This window comes from Arabidopsis lyrata (genome assembly GCF_000004255.2).
Source record: "Arabidopsis lyrata subsp. lyrata unplaced genomic scaffold ARALYscaffold_5, whole genome shotgun sequence".
Classification (NCBI taxonomy): Eukaryota; Viridiplantae; Streptophyta; class Magnoliopsida; order Brassicales; family Brassicaceae; genus Arabidopsis; species Arabidopsis lyrata.
This window is the reverse complement of record NW_003302551.1, coordinates 96,215-115,686: the sequence shown is the minus strand read 5'-3', so window position 1 is coordinate 115,686 and position 19,472 is coordinate 96,215. Positions and strand designations below refer to the sequence as shown.

The window sequence follows — 19,472 nt, the reverse complement described above, 5'->3', positions numbered from 1 at the left end:
AGTTCATGTATAAAATGACCATTTTTTTAAAGTTGGACGATTAAATGACATTTTTCCCGAAAAATAAATATCTCATCTGAATCAGAGAGAGAGAGAGAGAGCTCGCTTGGACTCCCAGGGCCAGGAGAGGACTATGGGCGGCGATCAATCCTTCTATGTTCCCGCCATGGATTCCGGCCAAGTCCGCCTCAAGGAGCTCGGCTACAAGCAAGAGCTCAAGCGCGATCTCTCGTCTGTCTCCGCTCTTTCCTTTTTATCTTTCTTATTCTTCTTCGATTTGTGTTAGCTAAACATTGTTAGATTTCAGGGTCTTCTCCAATTTCGCCATCTCCTTCTCCATCATATCGGTTCTCACGGGTATCACCACCACCTACAACACCGGCTTGAGGTTTGGCGGCACCGTGACTCTCGTCTACGGATGGTTCCTGGCCGGCTCCTTCACAATGTGTGTTGGCTTATCGATGGCCGAGATCTGCTCCTCTTACCCTACCTCCGGCGGTCTCTACTACTGGAGTGCTATGCTCGCCGGCCCTCGTTGGGCTCCTCTTGCCTCTTGGATGACTGGCTGGTACACCTTTTTTCCATGAATTTGTGATTTGGAAATGGAAGCAAGAGCGTCTCTCTCTGATTCATTTTCAAATTCTTTTTCAGGTTCAACATCGTTGGTCAGGTCCAACATTCAATTTCAAGCAGACTTGTTCACTTTTATTAGATATCTCTCTCTCTCTCTCTTTGGGGGCTAAATGGTGTGTTTGCAGTGGGCAGTGACGGCCAGCGTTGACTTCTCTCTCGCACAGCTGATTCAGGTGATCGTCCTTCTCTCCACCGGCGGTCGAAACGGCGGCGGATATAAAGGATCAGACTTTGTTGTGATTGGCATCCATGGTGGGATCCTCTTCATCCATGCTCTTCTCAACAGCCTCCCCATCTCCGTCTTGTCTTTCATTGGACAGCTTGCTGCTCTCTGGAATCTCCTCGGTACCCAATCTCTTTTGTCTCTGTGTTTCATGTCTCCACAACAACACAAGTAATCATCAAGCATCTCTTATATTATTATATTCAGGGGTTTTGGTGCTCATGATTCTGATTCCTTTGGTTTCTACGGAAAGGGCCACCACTAAGTTTGTCTTCACCAATTTCAACACTGATAATGGCCTTGGCATCACCAGCTACGCTTACATATTCGTTTTGGGGCTCCTCATGAGCCAGTACACCATTACAGGGTATGATGCCTCTGCCCACATGGTGAGTGTACAAAACAAATGGATTCTGTTTTTAATGATTGATCAGCTTTTCTTGATGATTGAACAAAAAGTAAAATTGCAGACTGAGGAGACGGTCGACGCAGACAAGAACGGGCCAAGAGGAATAATCAGTGCAATTGGGATATCAATTCTGTTTGGATGGGGTTACATATTGGGCATAAGCTATGCGGTCACAGACATACCTTCTCTTCTGAGTGAGACCAACAACTCTGGTGGGTACGCCATTGCTGAGATCTTCTACTTAGCTTTCAAGAATAGGTTTGGGAGCGGTACTGGTGGAATCGTGTGCTTAGGCATTGTTGCGGTTGCTGTGTTTTTCTGCGGCATGAGCTCTGTCACCAGCAATTCCAGGTATATATTCATGTTTGGTTAAAACATTGTCTGCATTTAGGACTTGATCATATGCATGTATATTTGGTTAATCAGGATGGCTTATGCGTTTTCGAGAGATGGAGCGATGCCAATGTCCCCGTTATGGCACAAAGTGAACAGCAGAGAGGTCCCCATTAATGCGGTTTGGCTCTCTGCTCTCATATCATTTTGTATGGCCCTCACCGTAAGTCCCCCTCTCTCTTTCTGTGTCTCTCTCTGTGTGTGTTGGGGATTTCTTTTAGATTTGATGAGATGAAATTGGCAGTCACTGGGGAGCATAGTGGCGTTCCAAGCAATGGTGTCGATAGCAACAATTGGACTGTACATAGCATACGCAATCCCGATTATTTTGAGAGTGACGCTTGCGCGCAACACCTTCGTGCCTGGACCATTCAGCCTGGGGAAGTACGGAATGGTAGTGGGATGGGTGGCAGTCATGTGGGTTGTAACCATATCAGTCCTCTTCTCCTTGCCCGTGGCATATCCCATAACCGCGGAGACACTCAACTACACTCCGGTGGCAGTGGCTGGTTTGGTGGCCATCACCCTCTCATATTGGCTTTTCAGTGCCCGCCACTGGTTTACGGGTCCCGTCTCCAACATTCTTAGCTGAAACAAATCGTTGGGGAGTAAAGCCATTCTTAGCTGGAAATTTAGCCTCTTTTTTTTGTTGCATACAAAAAGCAACAACATCTCACATTTTTATTTCATCATCACAACTCTAAACTTTAAACCAATGGAATGATAATAATCAACACAAAGTGTTGGCATGGGCCTCGACGAAGTCCATTGAAGAACAAACTATGGGCTGACGAGTAAAATAAAAAATAATCGCTAGAAGGAGGGGTCGAACCTCCGACCTTGTGGTTAACAGCCACACGCTCTAACCAACTGAGCTATTCCAGCATCTTGTTTAATTGAAACAATGACAATATTACTAACCTTTAATAAAATTGGCAAAACGGACCTCAGTCCTCAACAGATTATGTGAACATATATAATATCGTACACACTATTAACGAAACTAGAGCATATTTTTATTCGCCAAGAGAAATGTTAACTGGGTCTTATTCATGTAGTATTATACTTTGTTAAAGTGTTAAGTGAGCATATGTTCAGATCACCTTGTAATATTGTATTGATCCCAAATACAACTTTGAAATGGGGGTGTTATCATGGGCAACTCACATTACTACATATAGAATAAACTTTAGTCAGTCTTTGTAACTCACATTAGATGATATAATGTGGCTTAGTTGCAGCCCCGGCTCAACATATTTGAGAGCCTTAGAGCAAAAAAAAATTTTTTTGGCCTATTATTATATACAAAGAGAAAATTTACTTAATTTTTAAAAATTTTGCGGAGTTTTTATAGTAAAAATTGTTATTTTAAAAATTTTGGGCCTTTTTATACATTTTCTTATAAATAATTAGGCCTCTTAAAATATAATTCTCATATTAATAATATTTTTAAAAAATATTTGGGCCTTTTTTATATGTAAAAATTTTTTATAAAAAAAAAAAGCCCCGGGCCGTCGTACCTCCGCCCTACCCATCTGAGCCGGGGCTGCTTAGTTGATAAGAAACTTAATATATACTAGTGTAGTTTGTTACAATATGAGGTGCTATGATACTTTCTTAGAGATATTTCGACACAATAGATATTTTAGCTAGCATTTACTTCACAATAGCAATAATGCCAAGTGTGGAAACCAGAACAAAGTCCATAGGCCAAACCACTGTTGATGCTGTAAGGACTGAGGTATCAACAGCAGCTAGTCCTCTCTATTATCATCTCTAGATGTCAAAATAAACCTAATCCCATATAGCTCTCACTCACTAATTGTCTATTATATAAACAGAGAGCAGAATATATGCAAAATTAAATAGTAGTAGGTAGTAAGCTTTAGTATTTCAATCTGCTAGTGCAAAAAGATATACCAGCCAAGGAGGTATACATGAAGATCTTCTTCTTTGTCAATTATTAGTAATATTGTTCTAAAAAGAAGACTAGTTTTCATATTAAGAATTTACACTGCATGCGGAAATCTGAAAAACGAAAGGACCTCTCTCCGATCTGAGATTCCTCAAAAAAAAAAAACAGAAGGTATATATAGAAGGGAATAATTATATATGAAGAATCAATCTGCAGCTTTAGTAAGAAATAATATTCTTTTCCTAAAAAAAGGAAAGAGGAGAAGGGCCGTGAGATCAAAAACATCCTCCCTCCATCTTCTTCTCTCTTTCTTTCTTCTTTGTTCACATAAAAATAATCAATGAGAGCGAAGAGGGAAGGCTGAGATCGCCGTATCACTGCCTTGGCCATGATGATGATGATGATGATGATGATGATGATGAGGTAGCAGTGGAGATCTACAGAGCGGGCAATTGAAGTTGAGATGTTGAAGCCAACCTTCCAAACACTGCTTATGGAAGACGTGTCTGCAATCGAGCTTCCTCACTTGTTCTCCGGTCTTGAGCGTAGACAGGCACACGATGCACTCGGAGGCTGCGTTATCGGAGTAGCGGTACGAGAAGAGGCGATTTAGGTTGAGCTGGTCGGCGAGGACGCTGAGGTTTGAGGAAACAACAACAACAACAACGGGGGCGGCAGAAGAAGGGAGGAGGAGAAGAGACCGGACGTGCCTGATGAAAGTGGCGAGGAGAGCCAGTAGCATCAGAGGTATCGAATCGGAGGAGACGTCGGAGAGCTGACCTTGTAGTCCCATTTGATATATTTTCGCCTTTCTTTTAGAGTTTGTGTTCTTTGGTTGTTGCATATACTGTTTGCATCTCATCTCTTTCTTCTTCTTTATATGGATGGAGAAGAAGAAGAAGAAGAAGATGAGAGAGAGACAGAGACAAATGACACAGGCCACGTGTTGTGGGACCCTCTCTTTTGCTTTTTGTTTAGCCCTTTCACTTTCAGTCCTTTTCGTTTTTTCCCATCTTCATACTATTCGCCCCACTATTTTCATTTTATCATGAATATGCCCCTAACCATTTCACATTTTCATTCCCCCCCCCCCACATTTTCGGTTTATTGGAAAGAGATAATAAAGTCAAAATTGAATGACTCTTTTTGTTGTTGAATTCATACGGACGATGATTGATCTATAGACTATTATAGCTACCCTAAGCTCCTTTGTATCCCCAAAGACCAAACAAAATTTTACATAGGCCTTCAATCATTGAGTTATGGCATCTTTTCGCTTCTTCGGTGATAAAATTCCTATACATCTGATCATTAACGACTCTCCAAAACTCAATCCCAACCAACATCATTACTTTCTCAATCTCCTCCTGAAATCATTCCTTTTAATGTCACTATAACATGTGATTTTACTTATTAAGTTGTGATTAAATAACAACCCCCACATACTGTATGTAGTAATTTCTTATCGATTGCTCTAATAATGTGTTGATCAGTAATTTCCCAACATGGATAAAGTATCAATTGTGTCCGTATCAATTCAACAACATATATTAAACCCCAGCTAGCTAGTTAAATATATGTTTCGATTATTTTACTCCTTAATACTCTATAAACAGCTTCATTTAATTAGTATATATTTAAGTGTAGAACATTGGAGAAGCATTTTTGGAATATAAAAAGGAAGTGGACGGTTTGAGATTATTCTTAATTAACAACTGACATGGAACCAACTAATTAAATTATCCATCCTTTAGCTTTGTGAGATTATTTAATATAAAAAGCTATTCATTTTTGAACTTGACCAAGATTTAGCACGATTCTCGCCTCGCTTCTTGTCTCCTCCGTGACGCATATCATCTAATTGTAGTTCTCCAAATTCTAATCGAATTATCTATGATTTATAGTTCTATTTATGGTCTTATAAGATAGTAAGAAGTTATTCAGAAAACATAATTAAAATAAAACAGAAAATGAAGAAGGGATGGTGTAGGTGTCCCGCCGTCCAAATGGATCGAGCGAGGGTCACAAAATGGGATTAAGTCATCGCATTAGCCAACCAGCGAAAACCACCTCGACTCTCTTCGACCTAATTATTTGACCCTCTCTCTACTTAACATCATAACTGCTAAAATTTTAAACCACTTACCATCTCGCCTCACCTAGCCAGCAGACGATCGTCTTTATTCTGTGGTTGTCATTATAATGTAATCCTCGTAAAATAGCGTGTGAGTGTCTTATCGTTCCTCGTTGTTTATATGATATATATTGTCTTTGATTAGATGTTGAGTGGGAAAGGTTTTAATTTGTTTTTCTTAAAAAAAATTAAAACTCACTCCCCTTTTTTCATTTTAAGTTATATGTAGACATAATGCACACAAATGAACAAAAACTAAGAACTACCTATCATGCATATGCAGCCTTATTTTATAGTATCAATGATCAAAACAACAATCAAGTAATTTATCGTTTGTTAGAATAATATAGAGAGAAAAAACAATTATTACTTTCTCGTAGAGTAATTTTTTCAACAAAAATATATTTAGTATGAAATGATGAACAAGTAAAAAACAACTCATTTTGGTGTGTATCAAATTTTGATTTCAAGATTTTTTTTTGTTATATTTAATGTTATACAAGTCTTTCTTTCCCCCTTAAGGAGCCAAACCTACAGTATTATTGTTTTAGAAACTAGCTCCATTCAAATCTTAGGCAGGCTTCAGAGCTATGATAAAGTTGTTATAATTGATCTATGCAATGCTTTTCACATAACTCAAGAAACCAAATCCAGTTCCATTATTGTTAGTCGACCAAGGGATGATCAATCGATAGGTCCACGTACGTTGTTGTTTAAAAAAATAATTAACATAGATATAAATTAATTAAGTAGAGAATGAAAAAGACAAATGAAGTAGAGAAGAAGGAATAAGGACCAAGGGCTTGTATAGGAATTGCCAAATAAACAAGAACGTGGTCCTATCACCTTATGCTCTCCCCACGCACCAACCAGTCAATACATACTCATTAGGTTTCATTACAAGACAAACAACACACTCTTTTTCTTTTTCGAATGGGAAACACTGATGACTAGCTTTGTTTGTATATTTAAATCGTTCATAACACAGAGAGCGTGGCGAAGTGTGAACACAAACACCTAGAAAGATCTGAGAGTCAATTCTTCTGGGTGACATGTGCATGTGAACTGTATGAAGACGCGTTTTGGGGTTTATCGTTTAAAAATCATCAGATATATGACTGAACCAAAACGTTAATCAAAGATCTGCACCAACACCTTTTATATATACTATATTTTATGACGTAGAGGCAGCGTAGAAGACTCTAGAAGAAGTAGGTGAATTATGATCGATGCCATTCATCTGAAAGCAGAGAATGGAACTTTAATTACGCATGTTTTAATTAAAAAAAACTTTCAAACTTGTCTTAAAATATGATAAAATACTACTAGTTCCTACTCTGATAAAGATTGGCATTATATTCATATATTTTTCCACCAAACCCTTAACCTCAGTAGTTTTGTTTTTTTTGGCGTTATCGCAGGATTGCAATTAGAAAGGGAGAAAGAGATGCACACACAATAATTTGTATGTTTTAACTTTAAAGGGTGAACATGAAGACATGCAAATGAAGAAAGAGAGATAAAAAAAAAGAACGTAATTAAAGGGTACTCAAGTTTTTTGGTTGATTTTTAGAACGTTATGTGAACGCATGCGTGATAACACACAACGACCATGACCTAAAAAAGATAACGAGAGAGAGCATGACCATTTTTTACCGAATATAATTGAAGCACTTAAGCATAGTCAAAAAAGAAGAGAAAAAAACATAGTCAAGAATTTTGTTGTTGTAAATTTAAACGCACATATATATGATATATGCATTTAAATTGAGGCAAAGATTTGGAAAAGAGAAAACACAAAAAAAAAATAAAATGTAAGATAAAAGAGAGAAAGAAAGAAGAAGTTGCCACTTTCTCATGTGGCATATAACGTTCCTCGGAACTTGCATTTTCTCTCTTCTTTTTTACACCTTCCTCGTCTGTTACGAGTAACACCAATATTTGGACTTATCTATGGACTATTATATCGGATGGCTGGCTGCCTTAATAAAAAAAAAAAAGAAACAGAAAGAAGAAGATCAAAGCCGTCGTGGGCTCATATTGGTTTACCTGAAGCTGAGCCCCATTATTAATGGGCCCAAGGATCAATCACGTGAGAGGGTGTTCCATTCTGTGTATTGTGGCCCAACAGATAAGAAAGGCAATATCCGGCCCAGTCTCTTTCATCACACTAGGTGGTTAGGTCATGTAATTTTGATTAATTAATTTTAAAACGATTGAGTTAGACGAAGAGGCAAGGGGTAGGGGAGGATAGTTTGGGTAGACCAAATAGGAGAATTTGGTTGATTCTCAGATTGTTGTTCAAAGAGAAAAGACTCATGGATCATGATGCATCTGCAACTATTAGGAAATCACCATTATCTCCCTCAAGGTTAAAAGCGTCATTTACGGTAAACTGGGGATAATAAGGTAAATAAAAAAGGAAGGCTTTTGGTGGGAGTAGGTGATGCCAAAGTAGACGACTACATAGTAGTAAAAGTAAATCGCAACAAACAAAAGGCTTTTCGCTTTTACACACACTCTCCTCCAAATTCCAGATCTCTCTCTCTCTCTCTGTGAGTCCCGCGGAGTCCCCGAGAGATCGATCACCACCTTTGACCCTTCCTTATCCTACCTATGGCGTCTGCTAGCTTCGTTAAGCCTAACACACTCTCTTCTCCATGGATCGGCCAACGCTCCTTTGCTCACACCTCTGCTTCTCCTCCTCGAGTCTCCTTCGCGATCCGCGCCGGTGCTTACTCCGACGAGCTTGTTAAAACCGCCGTGAGTATTCTCCTTTTCCTCTCTCTCTTTGGATGCTTTATTAGTTTGTCCACTGGATTCGTAATGCAAAGTCAAACATAGAGAGTGAGATTCTGTTTTTGCGTAATAGAAAAGCGTGGCATCCCCTGGGAGAGGTATCTTGGCGATCGATGAGTCCAATGCGACCTGTGGGAAGAGGCTCGCTTCTATCGGCTTGGATAACACTGAGGACAACCGTCAGGCCTACAGGCAACTTCTGCTTACCACTCCTGGCCTCGGCGATTACATCTCTGGTGCCATCCTCTTCGAGGAGACTCTTTACCAGTCCACCAAGGACGGCAAGACCTTTGTCGATTGCTTGCGCGATGCCAACATCGTCCCTGGCATCAAAGTTGACAAGGTTTTTTTCTTTTTTGGTTCAACTATCCATATATATTCAGTCATCACCATTATAAATTGATTTTTTATTTACATAGGGCTTGTCTCCCCTGCCTGGCTCCAACGACGAGTCTTGGTGCCAAGGCTTGGATGGATTGGCCTCACGCTCTGCTGAGTACTACAAGCAAGGCGCTCGTTTTGCCAAGTGGTATGTCATATATTTCACCATATCATGTACATATGGAATTAACTCTTTCGTTGATTTGAAATTGCATGTCCTAGTTATGATGATGACTCTTTGGTATATATGTATGTATGTGTGTGTTTGTCCAGGAGGACAGTGGTGAGTGTTCCTTGCGGTCCTTCAGCACTGGCTGTGAAGGAAGCTGCGTGGGGCCTGGCTCGCTATGCAGCCATCTCTCAGGAGAATGGTCTTGTGCCCATTGTGGAGCCAGAGATCCTTCTGGACGGGGACCACCCCATTGAGAGGACTCTGGAGGTGGCAGAGAAAGTGTGGTCCGAGGTGTTCTTCTACTTGGCCCAGAACAACGTCATGCTTGAGGGCATTCTGTTGAAGCCGAGCATGGTCACCCCAGGTGCTGAGCACAAGAACAAGGCCTCTCCCGAGACCGTTGCAGAGTTCACGCTCACCATGCTCAAAAGGAGGGTTCCTCCGGCTGTCCCAGGAATCATGTTTCTGTCTGGAGGACAATCGGAGGCAGAGGCCACACTGAACCTGAACGCCATGAACCAGAGCCCAAACCCATGGCATGTGTCCTTCTCCTACGCACGTGCCCTGCAGAACTCCGTGCTGAGGACGTGGCAAGGCAAGCCGGAGAAGATTGAGGCCTCGCAGAAGGCACTGTTGGTGAGGGCAAAGGCCAACTCATTGGCCCAGCTCGGCAAATACTCAGCAGAGGGCGAGAACGAGGATGCCAAGAAAGGAATGTTTGTCAAGGGTTACACCTACTGATTGTTAAATTTGGTCCCATTTCAAAGATCGTAATAAGGACCCTTGTTGTCTTTTGTCTTTTTTCTTTCTTAAGTTGTTCCCTTTTTTTTTTTTTTGTCTCTGAGAAAGAAGACACTCACGAGTCGCGATCATATCATATGTATGCATGAGCAACTTGAAATATCATCCTAAATCTATAAATTTATTTGACTGCAAAACCAAATTTGGAGGGCAATAAGGTAAATTCGGCATAGTTCCCAAGTCTATGTGCCTTGTTGCATAGAAGCAGCAGCGGAGATCTCTCTCTGTTTCTACTTTACTGTTGACTAAATTATTATTAGAGAGTGTTTTGAATTTGGCTCCGATGAAGGATCGTGTTCCTCCTTCCCTGTACGTTCCGCCTCACCAGCGCCTTCGTTCCGATTACGGCTTCCATCCTCTTCCTCTCTCCCCGGTTCGCTATGTCTCCGCTTATGATGGCAGCGTTCCCGAGGATCGCCAACCGGTTAGCTTCTTCTTCTTCTTCTTCTTTTCTCATGCATACCCAAAATCTCCGTTTATAGATAGATAGAGCTTCTTGATGCTCTTACAATGGCGATTCTAGTGTTTTTGATTTGCTCTTTTTTTTCTACTGGAACCATATATCAATTTGCAGCAGCATCCTTTGGGTACCTTTCATTGTGCCAACTTGGATGAATGGAATCGGAAATTTTCAATGCTTTTGCACGATTCTCTTAAGCAAGAAGTGATTTCCAGGGATAAAAAAGATAGACGGGATTTTGATAAACTTGCTGCTCTGGCTACAACCCTGGGATTGTATAGGTACCTATGCTGCTCCCTACTACATCTCATATGCTGCTCCTTTCTTTTTAGCCGCTGCTTCTTTCTCAATAGTACAACAATTTCTTTATAGATATCTTTTTTTTTTTTCCAGTCATGCATATGCTAAGGTTGTTGTCTTCAGTAAGATCCCACTCCCCAACTATAGGTTTGATTTAGATGACAAGAAGCCACAGAGGGAGGTAATATCTGCTGCTTCTCTTCCCCTTACACAATACGCTTATTTTTCCTTATAGAGCAGAAATGTACAATATTGACAGGTGAATTTGCATACTGACCTTCTTCAAAGAGTTCAAGCTTACCTCACTGACTACCTCAGTAAAAAACCAAAGAGGATAGATAGAGTCCCTGCCAGTTCCTTGTCAAGAACTAGTAGCATAAGCAGTACCGATGAATGGCTTTCTGAGCCACCAGAGCCCATGGCTGCCACCAACACTACGCTGGACAAAATTCTTTGGCAAAGGAGTTTGCAGCTGCGTGATCGACAACAATATTGGCAGGTTCGGTCTACTCACCTTTCTTTTTACATTAGGTCCTTTTTATTCCCCTTCTATGCTTTTTCATCATCCATTTAATTTTGATGTGTTCCATTGATTAGGCATCCGTAGAAGGCCGAAGAATGGTGGAATCTCGGACAAGTCTCCCTGCTTTCAAGCAAAGGGATTCAGTATTGACAGCAATTTCACAAAATCAGGTCTGCAAAGAAGACAACTGGAGCCACGCTTGTGCTCAGATAGAAAATCGAATATCAGCTTGACAGTCTTCTTGGTTTTGTATTAGTTCTGATTACCCACATAAAGTTTCGTATTACAGGTTATTGTTATCTCTGGAGAAACAGGTTGTGGCAAGACCACACAAATTCCACAGTTTATTTTAGAATCCGAGATTGAAGCAAACCGTGGAGCTTTTTGCAGTATCATATGTACTCAACCAAGGAGAATATCTGCTATGTCTGTTTCGGAGAGGGTTGCTTACGAGAGAGGAGAGCAGTTGGGTGAATCCGTGAGTTTCACCCTGCATGCTTCTATATCTAGTTGGCTTGGAGCCTATACTTGGAATTCTTCACTTATTTACTGATTAAGCTCTCTTGTTTTTTTCGTACTTTTTCGTGAAGGTTGGATATAAGGTTCGATTGGAAGGTGTTAGAGGAAGAGATACCCGCCTCCTCTTCTGTACCACAGGCATATTGTTGAGACGGTTGTTGGTAGATAGAAATTTAAGAGGAGTTACTCATGTTATTGTGGATGAAATTCATGAGCGTGGAATGAATGAAGGTAAACCTGTGCTATCATGCAGCTACTCATTTTTAGCTTAACTTGATTGCGGTTGTCTTACTATATTACTTTTGTGTTTTAGATTTCCTCCTTATCATTCTTAAGGATCTGCTATCTCGTCGCCCAGAGCTTAAGCTGATTATGATGAGTGCAACTTTAGATGCTGAGCTATTCTCGTCATACTTTGGTGGGGCAGGTGTCATTCACATTCCAGTAAGTAAGAAACAGAATATACTAGTGAGGAGGTTGTTTGGAACTATTCAATCTTTATGGGATGAATATTTGTTTATCCTCGCTAGAACATTTCAAGATATTTAATCTTTTGCTGATTCGATATTCCTTGGATCTATATGCTCTGATTAACCCCAGTGATACTTCTAATATTGTATTCCTCACTATAGGGATTTACATATCCGGTTCGTAGTCATTTCCTAGAGGATATTCTGGAGATGACCAGGTACAGATTGACTCCATACAATCAAATTGATGATTATGGTCAAGAAAGAATGTGGAAGATGAACAAACAGATCCCAAAAAAACGGAAGAGCCAAATTGCCTTTGTCGTTGAGGTATTTAGAAAAAGCATATCAGCAGCTTAATTCTACGTGTTAGGTCCTCATTTCTTTCCCCTTATGCAAACAGGACGCACTGAGAGCGGCTGACTTCAAGGAGTTTAGCCCTGAGACTCGAGAGTCTTTATCTTGTTGGAATCCTGATTGCATTGGTTTTAACCTCATAGAATTTCTCCTTTGCCATATATGTGAGAATGAGGGTCCTGGTGGTATTTTAGTTTTTATGACTGGGTGGGATGATATCAGCTCTCTGAAAGAAAAACTGCAGATTCATCCAATCTTTGGCAACCCAGATCGGGTTATGTTGCTTGCCTGCCATGGTTCTATGGCAAGTTTTGAGCAGGTGATATATAATTTCTTTCTCCTGATGGCAACCTGTATCATATGCTAGTGTTACTAGTATATCAATATTTTAGTTAATTAACCGTTGACTTTATTTTGAGTAAATGCAGAGGTTAATATTTGAAGAACCTGCAAGTGGAGTAAGAAAGATAGTTCTAGCCACTAATATCGCAGAAACGAGCATCACGATCAATGATGTTGCTTTTGTCATTGACTGTGGAAAGGCAAAAGAGACCTCCTATGATGCATTAAACAATACCCCCTGTTTGCTTCCATCTTGGATTTCCAAGGTTTCAGCTCAGCAGGTATTGCTAGTTTGTTAGAGTTGATAGCTTTTGAGAATCAACTAGTAATACATCCTATTAATAAGATTACGGAGCCATTTCCCCATAGATTCATAATTTTATCGATAAAATAAACGCAGGAACAAGGACAGGGATTTAGTACTGTTTACATAGACGTTAATCTACTAGCTATGAGATGTTCTTTCTTTGTCTTATGCGTAGTTGCATTTCAAATACACTGGACTACTAAAAGTGAGTATAAGTATTCACTGCCAACAATCTTAACTCTCTGACTGGTCCGTGGGCTTACATTTAGTGATATTTATTGTTGATTCTCATGCTCTGTTTGTGATTGCAGAGAAGAGGACGAGCCGGTCGTGTTCGACCTGGTCAGTGTTATCATCTTTACGCCAAGTGTGTATATGATGCTTTTGCAGAATATCAGTTGCCTGAAATTTTGAGGACGCCTTTACACTCACTGTGTCTGCAAATCAAAAGCTTAAATCTCGGAAGCATATCTGAGTTCTTGTCAAGGGCGCTGCAATCTCCTGAACTACTAGCGGTACGTCATATTTGTTTGATTCTTTGGTTAGATTCTGTTTTAGAACTTTACTCAAGTGAAGGTGTTTGATTTGAACCAAACTTATAATAATCAATGATATAGTAATTTTGTTTCTTCAACTTTGCCCGCAGGTTCAAAAGGCCATTAAATATCTGAAGATAATAGGCGCATTGGATGAGAATGAATATCTCACAACTCTAGGTCAAAGGAAATATGCTGAATCATGGCAGTTTTGGGTAGCAGGACTGAAATTTATCTCATATTGTTTAAATACTTTGCAGGTCGTTATTTGTCCAAGCTTCCCATGGAGCCAAAGCTTGGAAAAATGCTCATACTAGGAGCTATTCTTGGTTGCCTTGATCCCATATTGACTGTTGCGGCTGGCCTGAGTGTGAGAGATCCTTTCTTGACACCTCAGGACAAGAAAGATGTAAGTTCTTCTCCCACCATGTAGAAGATAAAATGCAGTTCAACTTCTTATCTAGCACTTTATATTTATACCATTTATTGGTCTCTTGTTATACCCCTGCAATCCCCTTCTTCCACTGTTAACTTTAACACATCATGCATCTGGCTGGAAAAGTGGGAAACTTAATCTCTGTTGTTTTTTACCTTGAGTTAATTACAGTAGTACTCTTCATTAGCATTTATAGTTCCCTGTCTCTCTGTTAGTCCAAGTGACTTGACCATCCATCTTCTTCTCTGAAAATTTTATTATGGACGTAGTTTTGTCCAAAGAGATCTTGTCTTGAAATCAGATGGTATGAAATGTTATGAATTTTCGTGTCTTCTGAAAGACCGTAGAATATGATGTTTCGTTTTTAACTTTCCCAGCTCGCAGAAGCCGCAAAATCCCAGTTTTCACGTGATCACAGTGATCATCTTGCACTTGTTCGGGCATATGAGGGGTGGAAAAAAGCTGAGGAAGAGTCTGCTGTATATGATTACTGCTGGAGAAACTTTTTGTCAATACAGTCGCTGAGAGCTATTGATTCTCTTCGAAAAGAGTTCTTCTCATTACTCAAGGATACTGGACTAATAGATGGAAACCCATCAATCTGCAATTCAGAGGGGAATGATGCAAATCTTACTCGAGCAGTAATTTGCTATGGCATGTATCCAGGAATCTGCTCAGTTGTGGTGAGTACTTCTCCTGAATTTATTTGCCCTGCAGTGGCCTCTCTGTATTCAGCAGTTTGCTTTATTGAGCATCTATATGACACATGCAGCATAATGAGAGATCATTTTCCCTAAAGACGATGGAGGATGGCCAAGTTCTTCTTTATTCAGTACGCATCCATCCAGTATTAATGATGGTATACCTAACATTACAGTTTGGTTGGAAATTTGTAACATTCAATTTTTTTTTTTCCATAGAATTCTGTAAATGCAAGAGAAACAAAAATACCATATCCGTGGTTGGTGTTCAATGAGAAGATAAAAGTGAACTCCGTTTTCTTGAGGGATTCAACAGCCTGCTCTGACTCTACTCTTATCCTCTTTGGCGGTAGCATCTCCAAAGGAGACATTGTGAGCCTTTTTTCTGTCGGTCTTGCTTGTACTCTTGTTTTTGTTGTCAGGATTGACAGCAATTTCATTGTCAACTTTTGTTTCTGGGCTTTTTGGCAGGATGGCCACCTGAAAATGTTGGGAGGATACTTGGAGTTTTTCATGAAACTTGATGTTGCAGAGATATACCAAACCTTGAAGAAAGAGCTTGACGAGCTAATACAGAACAAAGTGAGTTTCATAAAATCTCAAAAGTACCCACCTTTGTTGTTGTCATTCTGTCAGGTATTTCTACTGTGATAACAGATCTGGTTAGGGAATGGACATCTGAGATATGATACTTTTTAAAAACATTCCAGCTAATTAATCCTAAAGTGGATATGCAAGCACACCGTGAACTCTTATCAGCTATACGGTTGTTGGTCTCCGAGGATCGATGTGATGGAAGATTTGTGTTTGGTCACCAAATACTTAGGCCTTTGGAAATATCGGCGTTGTCAACAAAACCGTCATTGCTTTCAAGGACCGAAAGTGGGCCAGGGGGTGACAATTCCAAGAGTCAGCTCCAAACAATACTTACAAGGGCTGGTTATGCAGCACCGATGTATAAGACTAAGCAATTGAAGAACAACAAGTTCCAAACAACGGTAGAGTTTAATGAGACACAGATCATGGGACAGCCTTGCAGCAACAAGAAGGGTGCTGAGAAGGATGCGGCAGCTGAAGCTATACAATGGCTGAGGGGCGGGGCTAAGGAAAGTCATGAGCAGGTGAATCATATGTCAAAGCTGCTGAAGAAAAGCAAGAAAGATCACCTCTGATTGAGACCAATGCCTTAGAAGGCAAAACGAAAAAAAGGCATGCTTATGGAGTCCATAGTTGTTGTGGGTGAGACTGAGAGCAAAATTGGGAAGAAAAAGGATAGACTCAGGAGCATGCATCTCTTTGTGATCAAACGGGGTTGAAGGGAGATAAATACTCATAATATGACACAGTAAGGGTGGAGCTGGGGAGCACACTTCGTTGGTGCAAGCGCACAAAAGGAGAGAGAGAGAGAGAGAGAGTTGATCTGTATTAAGCTGTCCAATTTGTGTGGGTCTTAACTGTCAGCATGAGGTGTAATTATATGAGTTGAAGGGTTTGATGTTGAGACTCAAATGGGTTTGGGTGTAGTAGAGAAAGTTGCCTACTTGAACTTGAAGCCTTGTTTGTGTGTAATCAGGAATTGAGCGAGTATTGTGTTGACATGCTCTCTCCCTTTATATATATATAAATGGCAGGTGAAGGAAACACAAAGCAAAGGTAAAAATACTGTTTGTAAACCAAGTAGCTTTTACCATGAAATAAACATACATATCACAGGACCTTGAGAGACTGTCTTATTCCCAAGGGACAAAAACAGAGAGATCAATGGTCCAATAACTTGAGAAGGATGGCCTGTTCCAGCGGGATAAAAATAATATCAACAGGTTGAAATCAGTTTACAAAAATAAGGGGAAGAAAGGAGGGTATGGATGAAAAAGGAGACTTACGGGGCAACACGCATGAGATCTCATTCCCTGATGAAGCTCAGAGGCTGATATCAAAAGCTTCATGGGACGGTACTCTCCTGTCTGAGACTGTCCTCTATTCTCTGCGTAGCATATAACTTGTCGCTCTCTCAGGTGCTCAAATCCCTGTCATGTCAACCATTTAGACCACCACCTTTAAACCATGGCATCTCAAGAGAGCTATAAACATACCCTTATGCAGACATTTTGTGCGTAGTAGTCCGAGGTTTGAAAAGAATCGTGTATCGCCTTGTACTCTGGAATACACATGGAATCTCAAATCATTTTCATAGTGGTGCAACCTGCATTTTCTCTTAAGCCAAATTTATAAATTACCTTTCATTACACTAATGAAGTTGTATGAGTTTTGCTCCTTCACTTCTAACCTCCTCATACATACCAGAAGATAAAGCTCCAGTACGGAACAATCTGCTCAACAAAGATATGTCAATTGATATTCCCAAGGAAAATGTATAAGCAACACCGCAGCTAAGCAAAACATATTCCTTAGAAGTCAGCTTATCATACCTCTAACGGCTTCCAGCTTTGGTTGCCTTTGCATCCTTGAAAGTGCTGCTTTGAAGTTCTCAAGAGAGAGGAGGCCAGATTCCAAATTCATTAAAGAAACAGCGCAGAATCTAACATCAAGAAATAGACTCAACACAGAGAAAATGATATCTTAAGGAAACATCTCAATATTGTAATCGAAGAACTTACATAAACTTCAAGAAACTGTTCACAGTAGAATGAGCATTAAAAAATGTCTTAAGTATGTCTTTAAATCTCCTGTCTGATGTTATATTCTGCACAGTAGGTGTTTTTTTTTTTAAATTGGTAAGTATCAGTTCTTCAGAACAAGAATCAACATCGTATCAGTTCTTAAGCATGTCATAGTAGTAGTTGGGAGTGGATATTAGAACCTTAATCTTATCATTGAACCGAGAAACATATCCACTGGGGAAGCTTGAGTCTGCTGGTAGAGACAGCAGATGTTCCAACAAACTAGAAACATAGTTCGTAATAGTTCAATAAGTTGATTGGAAAAATAGTTGACTGATTATTATAGAAAAGAAGGTTACCCGTCAAGTTCGTCCCTGGATGGAGGAAGAAACAGAATTTTTCTGTGTGAAAAGCGAGATCTCACTCTTTTCTCCAGAAGCTGGTCAGCGTCCTGTGGTGAGAGATTGAATATTATAAGATTTTGAACCAGAGTACTGTTAGCAACAACCAAAGTCAGCTGTCATCAAACATACAAGAAACAATTTGTAAAACCCAAAGCATGTATATCGGTATAGCCATGGTCATACCAGTCGAGAACTAATACCGATGACAACAGCTTGTGATGTTACAGATTGCATAGCATCCAGCAAACTGTATAGCAACCGCTGCTTTCCCTATATATATAAGCAGATGATAGGGTGAGTGGATAGAAAACACCAATGTGCAATTCCTTGGTTCATCAAAGGTTCTGCTCTACCTCCCAACGTTAGGATGGACTCTCTGTTGCTAAGTAATTTTTATCATAGGGAAAACGACATATAATACAATTAGCAAGTTAAAAGAAATCAGAATTCTTGCCTGAGCAAACATGTCAAATTCGTCAAGCACAAAGATGATTGTTTTATGTGCTAGTCCGCATTCCCTGAAACATCTCTATCAGTTTGTCTGCGTTAAATATCAAAAAGGCTCATTTATGTAAAGGTAAATATACTGACCGCAACATGGCTATTATGAAGTGTGAATTCTCATCGAATGATGCCTGGAAGTGCGACAGAGAAGCAAGCCAATTGAGACATTGGCTACACAGCAAAGAGAAAAAAAAAAAAAGAAAGAACATTTGGAGAGAAGAATGGTGTACCATCTTGGAGAAGAGTAGGTGGTGTTCCATGCACAACTGTCTGGCAATTTCCTGAAAAATCAATGTAAGTATTAGGTGTAAGTTTGTTTAGGAAATGAGAATGGTGGGCGAGATCAGACCTTAAAAGCACAATTATCATCACTATGCAAGAGTCCATTCAATCTGATCTGCATCACATTGAGATTGTAGTAAGATCATACGATGAGATTAGATAGAAGATAGTTCCAAATGTATTAGAAGTCAGACATACTACTGATACTGAATCAGGAAACTGCTCCAATAAATCACCTACAACGAGATCCAAGACCTGAAATCAACCCATTTTTGTTTTTTTTTAAAGAAAAAGACGAAATCAAACGCCAAGAACGGACGGAGAGTAGAAGGAAGCAGGGTTCGACATACAGCAGCTTTGCCAGAGCCGCGAGGGCCGAGAAGCAAGATGGAATTGTTGCATCCCTCCGTGATAGAGGTTGATACAATGAACTTCAATTTACTGTGTTTGTATTATAGTAGTTTAGGGTAAAAGCAAGCAAGCAAAATAATCGAAAGAAGCAAAATTAGACCTGTAATTGCTGTCTGACGAAGCGGAAAGAGGTCCGAAGATAAAACTAGGATCGCAGAGTCTCCCGCGAATCAGATTTAGGGATTTCTCCGCCGGAATCTCTTTGCCCATCGGACTGGCGGGAAAAAATGACACAAGCCAAGCGAGCGAGTGAGCAGCGAGCCTCTCTGTGAAGTGAACGGACATCACTACAACTGTAGTATTAAAAAACTTACTCTATGGGCCGTACTAATGGGCCTTTTAAAGCAATAAAAGGCCCAATCAAGCTCCTTTGCTTTCTCCTAAAACGGCGTCGTTTACATTGTGGTAGCAAGTTTTTTGGTGGAAGAAGGACTAGCAG

General features: G+C 40.1%; 5 protein-coding genes and 1 non-coding gene across 7 annotated transcripts; 3 read left to right on the top strand and 3 right to left on the bottom strand.

Annotated features, from left to right (window-relative positions):
* Positions 1–63: 63 nt before the first annotated feature.
* LOC9311131 (amino-acid permease BAT1) lies at positions 64–2,438 on the top strand. Its single transcript, XM_021025685.1, has 8 exons — positions 64–231; positions 308–568; positions 652–670; positions 759–978; positions 1,064–1,245; positions 1,327–1,616; positions 1,692–1,821; positions 1,903–2,438. The coding sequence occupies exons 1-8, from the start codon at positions 134–136 to the stop codon at positions 2,248–2,250; spliced, it is 1,548 nt and encodes a 515-aa protein (XP_020881344.1). The 5' UTR covers positions 64–133; the 3' UTR covers positions 2,251–2,438.
* Positions 2,439–2,469: 31 nt separating this feature from the next.
* TRNAN-GUU lies at positions 2,470–2,543 on the bottom strand. The gene has a single exon. It is a non-coding gene; the product is annotated as a tRNA-Asn (tRNA).
* Positions 2,544–3,807: 1,264 nt separating this feature from the next.
* Positions 3,808–4,472, bottom strand: LOC9312802 (E3 ubiquitin-protein ligase RHA2B). Its single transcript, XM_021026776.1, has one exon. The coding sequence runs from the start codon at positions 4,433–4,435 to the stop codon at positions 3,911–3,913; it is 525 nt and encodes a 174-aa protein (XP_020882435.1). The 5' UTR covers positions 4,436–4,472; the 3' UTR covers positions 3,808–3,910.
* A 3,671-nt stretch (positions 4,473–8,143) lies between these two features.
* Positions 8,144–9,965, top strand: LOC9312801 (fructose-bisphosphate aldolase 3, chloroplastic). The gene is made up of 4 exons (XM_021024314.1): positions 8,144–8,470; positions 8,580–8,849; positions 8,926–9,035; positions 9,161–9,965. The coding sequence occupies exons 1-4, from the start codon at positions 8,324–8,326 to the stop codon at positions 9,798–9,800; spliced, it is 1,167 nt and encodes a 388-aa protein (XP_020879973.1). The 5' UTR covers positions 8,144–8,323; the 3' UTR covers positions 9,801–9,965.
* Positions 9,966–10,051: 86 nt separating this feature from the next.
* On the top strand, positions 10,052–16,407 carry LOC9311130 (DExH-box ATP-dependent RNA helicase DExH5, mitochondrial). 2 transcript variants are annotated; one of them, XM_021024310.1, is made up of 19 exons: positions 10,052–10,284; positions 10,438–10,601; positions 10,714–10,801; positions 10,880–11,119; positions 11,218–11,313; positions 11,433–11,621; positions 11,734–11,893; positions 11,976–12,106; positions 12,295–12,462; positions 12,536–12,808; positions 12,918–13,112; positions 13,450–13,653; positions 13,785–13,854; positions 13,935–14,083; positions 14,488–14,793; positions 14,883–14,942; positions 15,031–15,183; positions 15,283–15,393; positions 15,522–16,407. In XM_021024310.1, the coding sequence occupies exons 1-19, from the start codon at positions 10,144–10,146 to the stop codon at positions 15,981–15,983; spliced, it is 3,360 nt and encodes a 1,119-aa protein (XP_020879969.1). In that variant the 5' UTR covers positions 10,052–10,143; the 3' UTR covers positions 15,984–16,407. The 2 variants fall into 2 exon arrangements, with proteins under 2 accessions (XP_020879969.1, XP_002876732.1); XM_002876686.2 differs by having other exon boundaries at positions 10,435–10,601.
* Positions 16,370–19,310, bottom strand: LOC9312800 (origin of replication complex subunit 4). Its single transcript, XM_021024312.1, has 16 exons — positions 19,134–19,310; positions 18,973–19,063; positions 18,821–18,877; positions 18,690–18,737; positions 18,571–18,621; positions 18,428–18,471; positions 18,291–18,354; positions 18,020–18,106; positions 17,792–17,883; positions 17,633–17,714; positions 17,430–17,515; positions 17,241–17,350; positions 17,049–17,141; positions 16,905–16,969; positions 16,695–16,838; positions 16,370–16,599 (listed from the first exon to the last, which is right to left on the bottom strand). The coding sequence occupies exons 1-16, from the start codon at positions 19,241–19,243 to the stop codon at positions 16,570–16,572; spliced, it is 1,254 nt and encodes a 417-aa protein (XP_020879971.1). The 5' UTR covers positions 19,244–19,310; the 3' UTR covers positions 16,370–16,569.
* Positions 19,311–19,472: the final 162 nt, after the last annotated feature.

Excerpts from the sequence above, each read along its gene's own strand:
- LOC9311131 (XM_021025685.1), top strand. The coding sequence starts at position 134 with ATGGGCGGCGATCAATCCTTCTATGTTCCCGCCATGGATTCCGGCCAA. Across the intron at positions 1,617-1,691 it reads TCTGTCACCAGCAATTCCAG|GATGGCTTATGCGTTTTCGA; the intron begins GTATATATTCAT and ends TTGGTTAATCAG. Across the intron at positions 1,822-1,902 it reads CATTTTGTATGGCCCTCACC|TCACTGGGGAGCATAGTGGC; the intron begins GTAAGTCCCCCT and ends TGAAATTGGCAG.
- LOC9311130 (XM_002876686.2), top strand. The coding sequence starts at position 10,144 with ATGAAGGATCGTGTTCCTCCTTCCCTGTACGTTCCGCCTCACCAGCGC. Across the intron at positions 10,802-10,879 it reads ACAAGAAGCCACAGAGGGAG|GTGAATTTGCATACTGACCT; the intron begins GTAATATCTGCT and ends CAATATTGACAG. Across the intron at positions 14,943-15,030 it reads GCCAAGTTCTTCTTTATTCA|AATTCTGTAAATGCAAGAGA; the intron begins GTACGCATCCAT and ends TTTTTTCCATAG.
- LOC9312802 (XM_021026776.1), bottom strand. The coding sequence starts at position 4,435 with ATGAGATGCAAACAGTATATGCAACAACCAAAGAACACAAACTCTAAA.
- LOC9312801 (XM_021024314.1), top strand. The coding sequence starts at position 8,324 with ATGGCGTCTGCTAGCTTCGTTAAGCCTAACACACTCTCTTCTCCATGG. Across the intron at positions 8,471-8,579 it reads ACGAGCTTGTTAAAACCGCC|AAAAGCGTGGCATCCCCTGG; the intron begins GTGAGTATTCTC and ends TTTGCGTAATAG. Across the intron at positions 9,036-9,160 it reads GGCGCTCGTTTTGCCAAGTG|GAGGACAGTGGTGAGTGTTC; the intron begins GTATGTCATATA and ends GTGTTTGTCCAG.
- LOC9312800 (XM_021024312.1), bottom strand. The coding sequence starts at position 19,243 with ATGGGCAAAGAGATTCCGGCGGAGAAATCCCTAAATCTGATTCGCGGG. Across the intron at positions 16,839-16,904 it reads CACAAAATGTCTGCATAAGG|GGATTTGAGCACCTGAGAGA; the intron begins GTATGTTTATAG and ends TTGACATGACAG. Across the intron at positions 16,600-16,694 it reads GATCTCATGCGTGTTGCCCC|GCCATCCTTCTCAAGTTATT; the intron begins GTAAGTCTCCTT and ends CCGCTGGAACAG.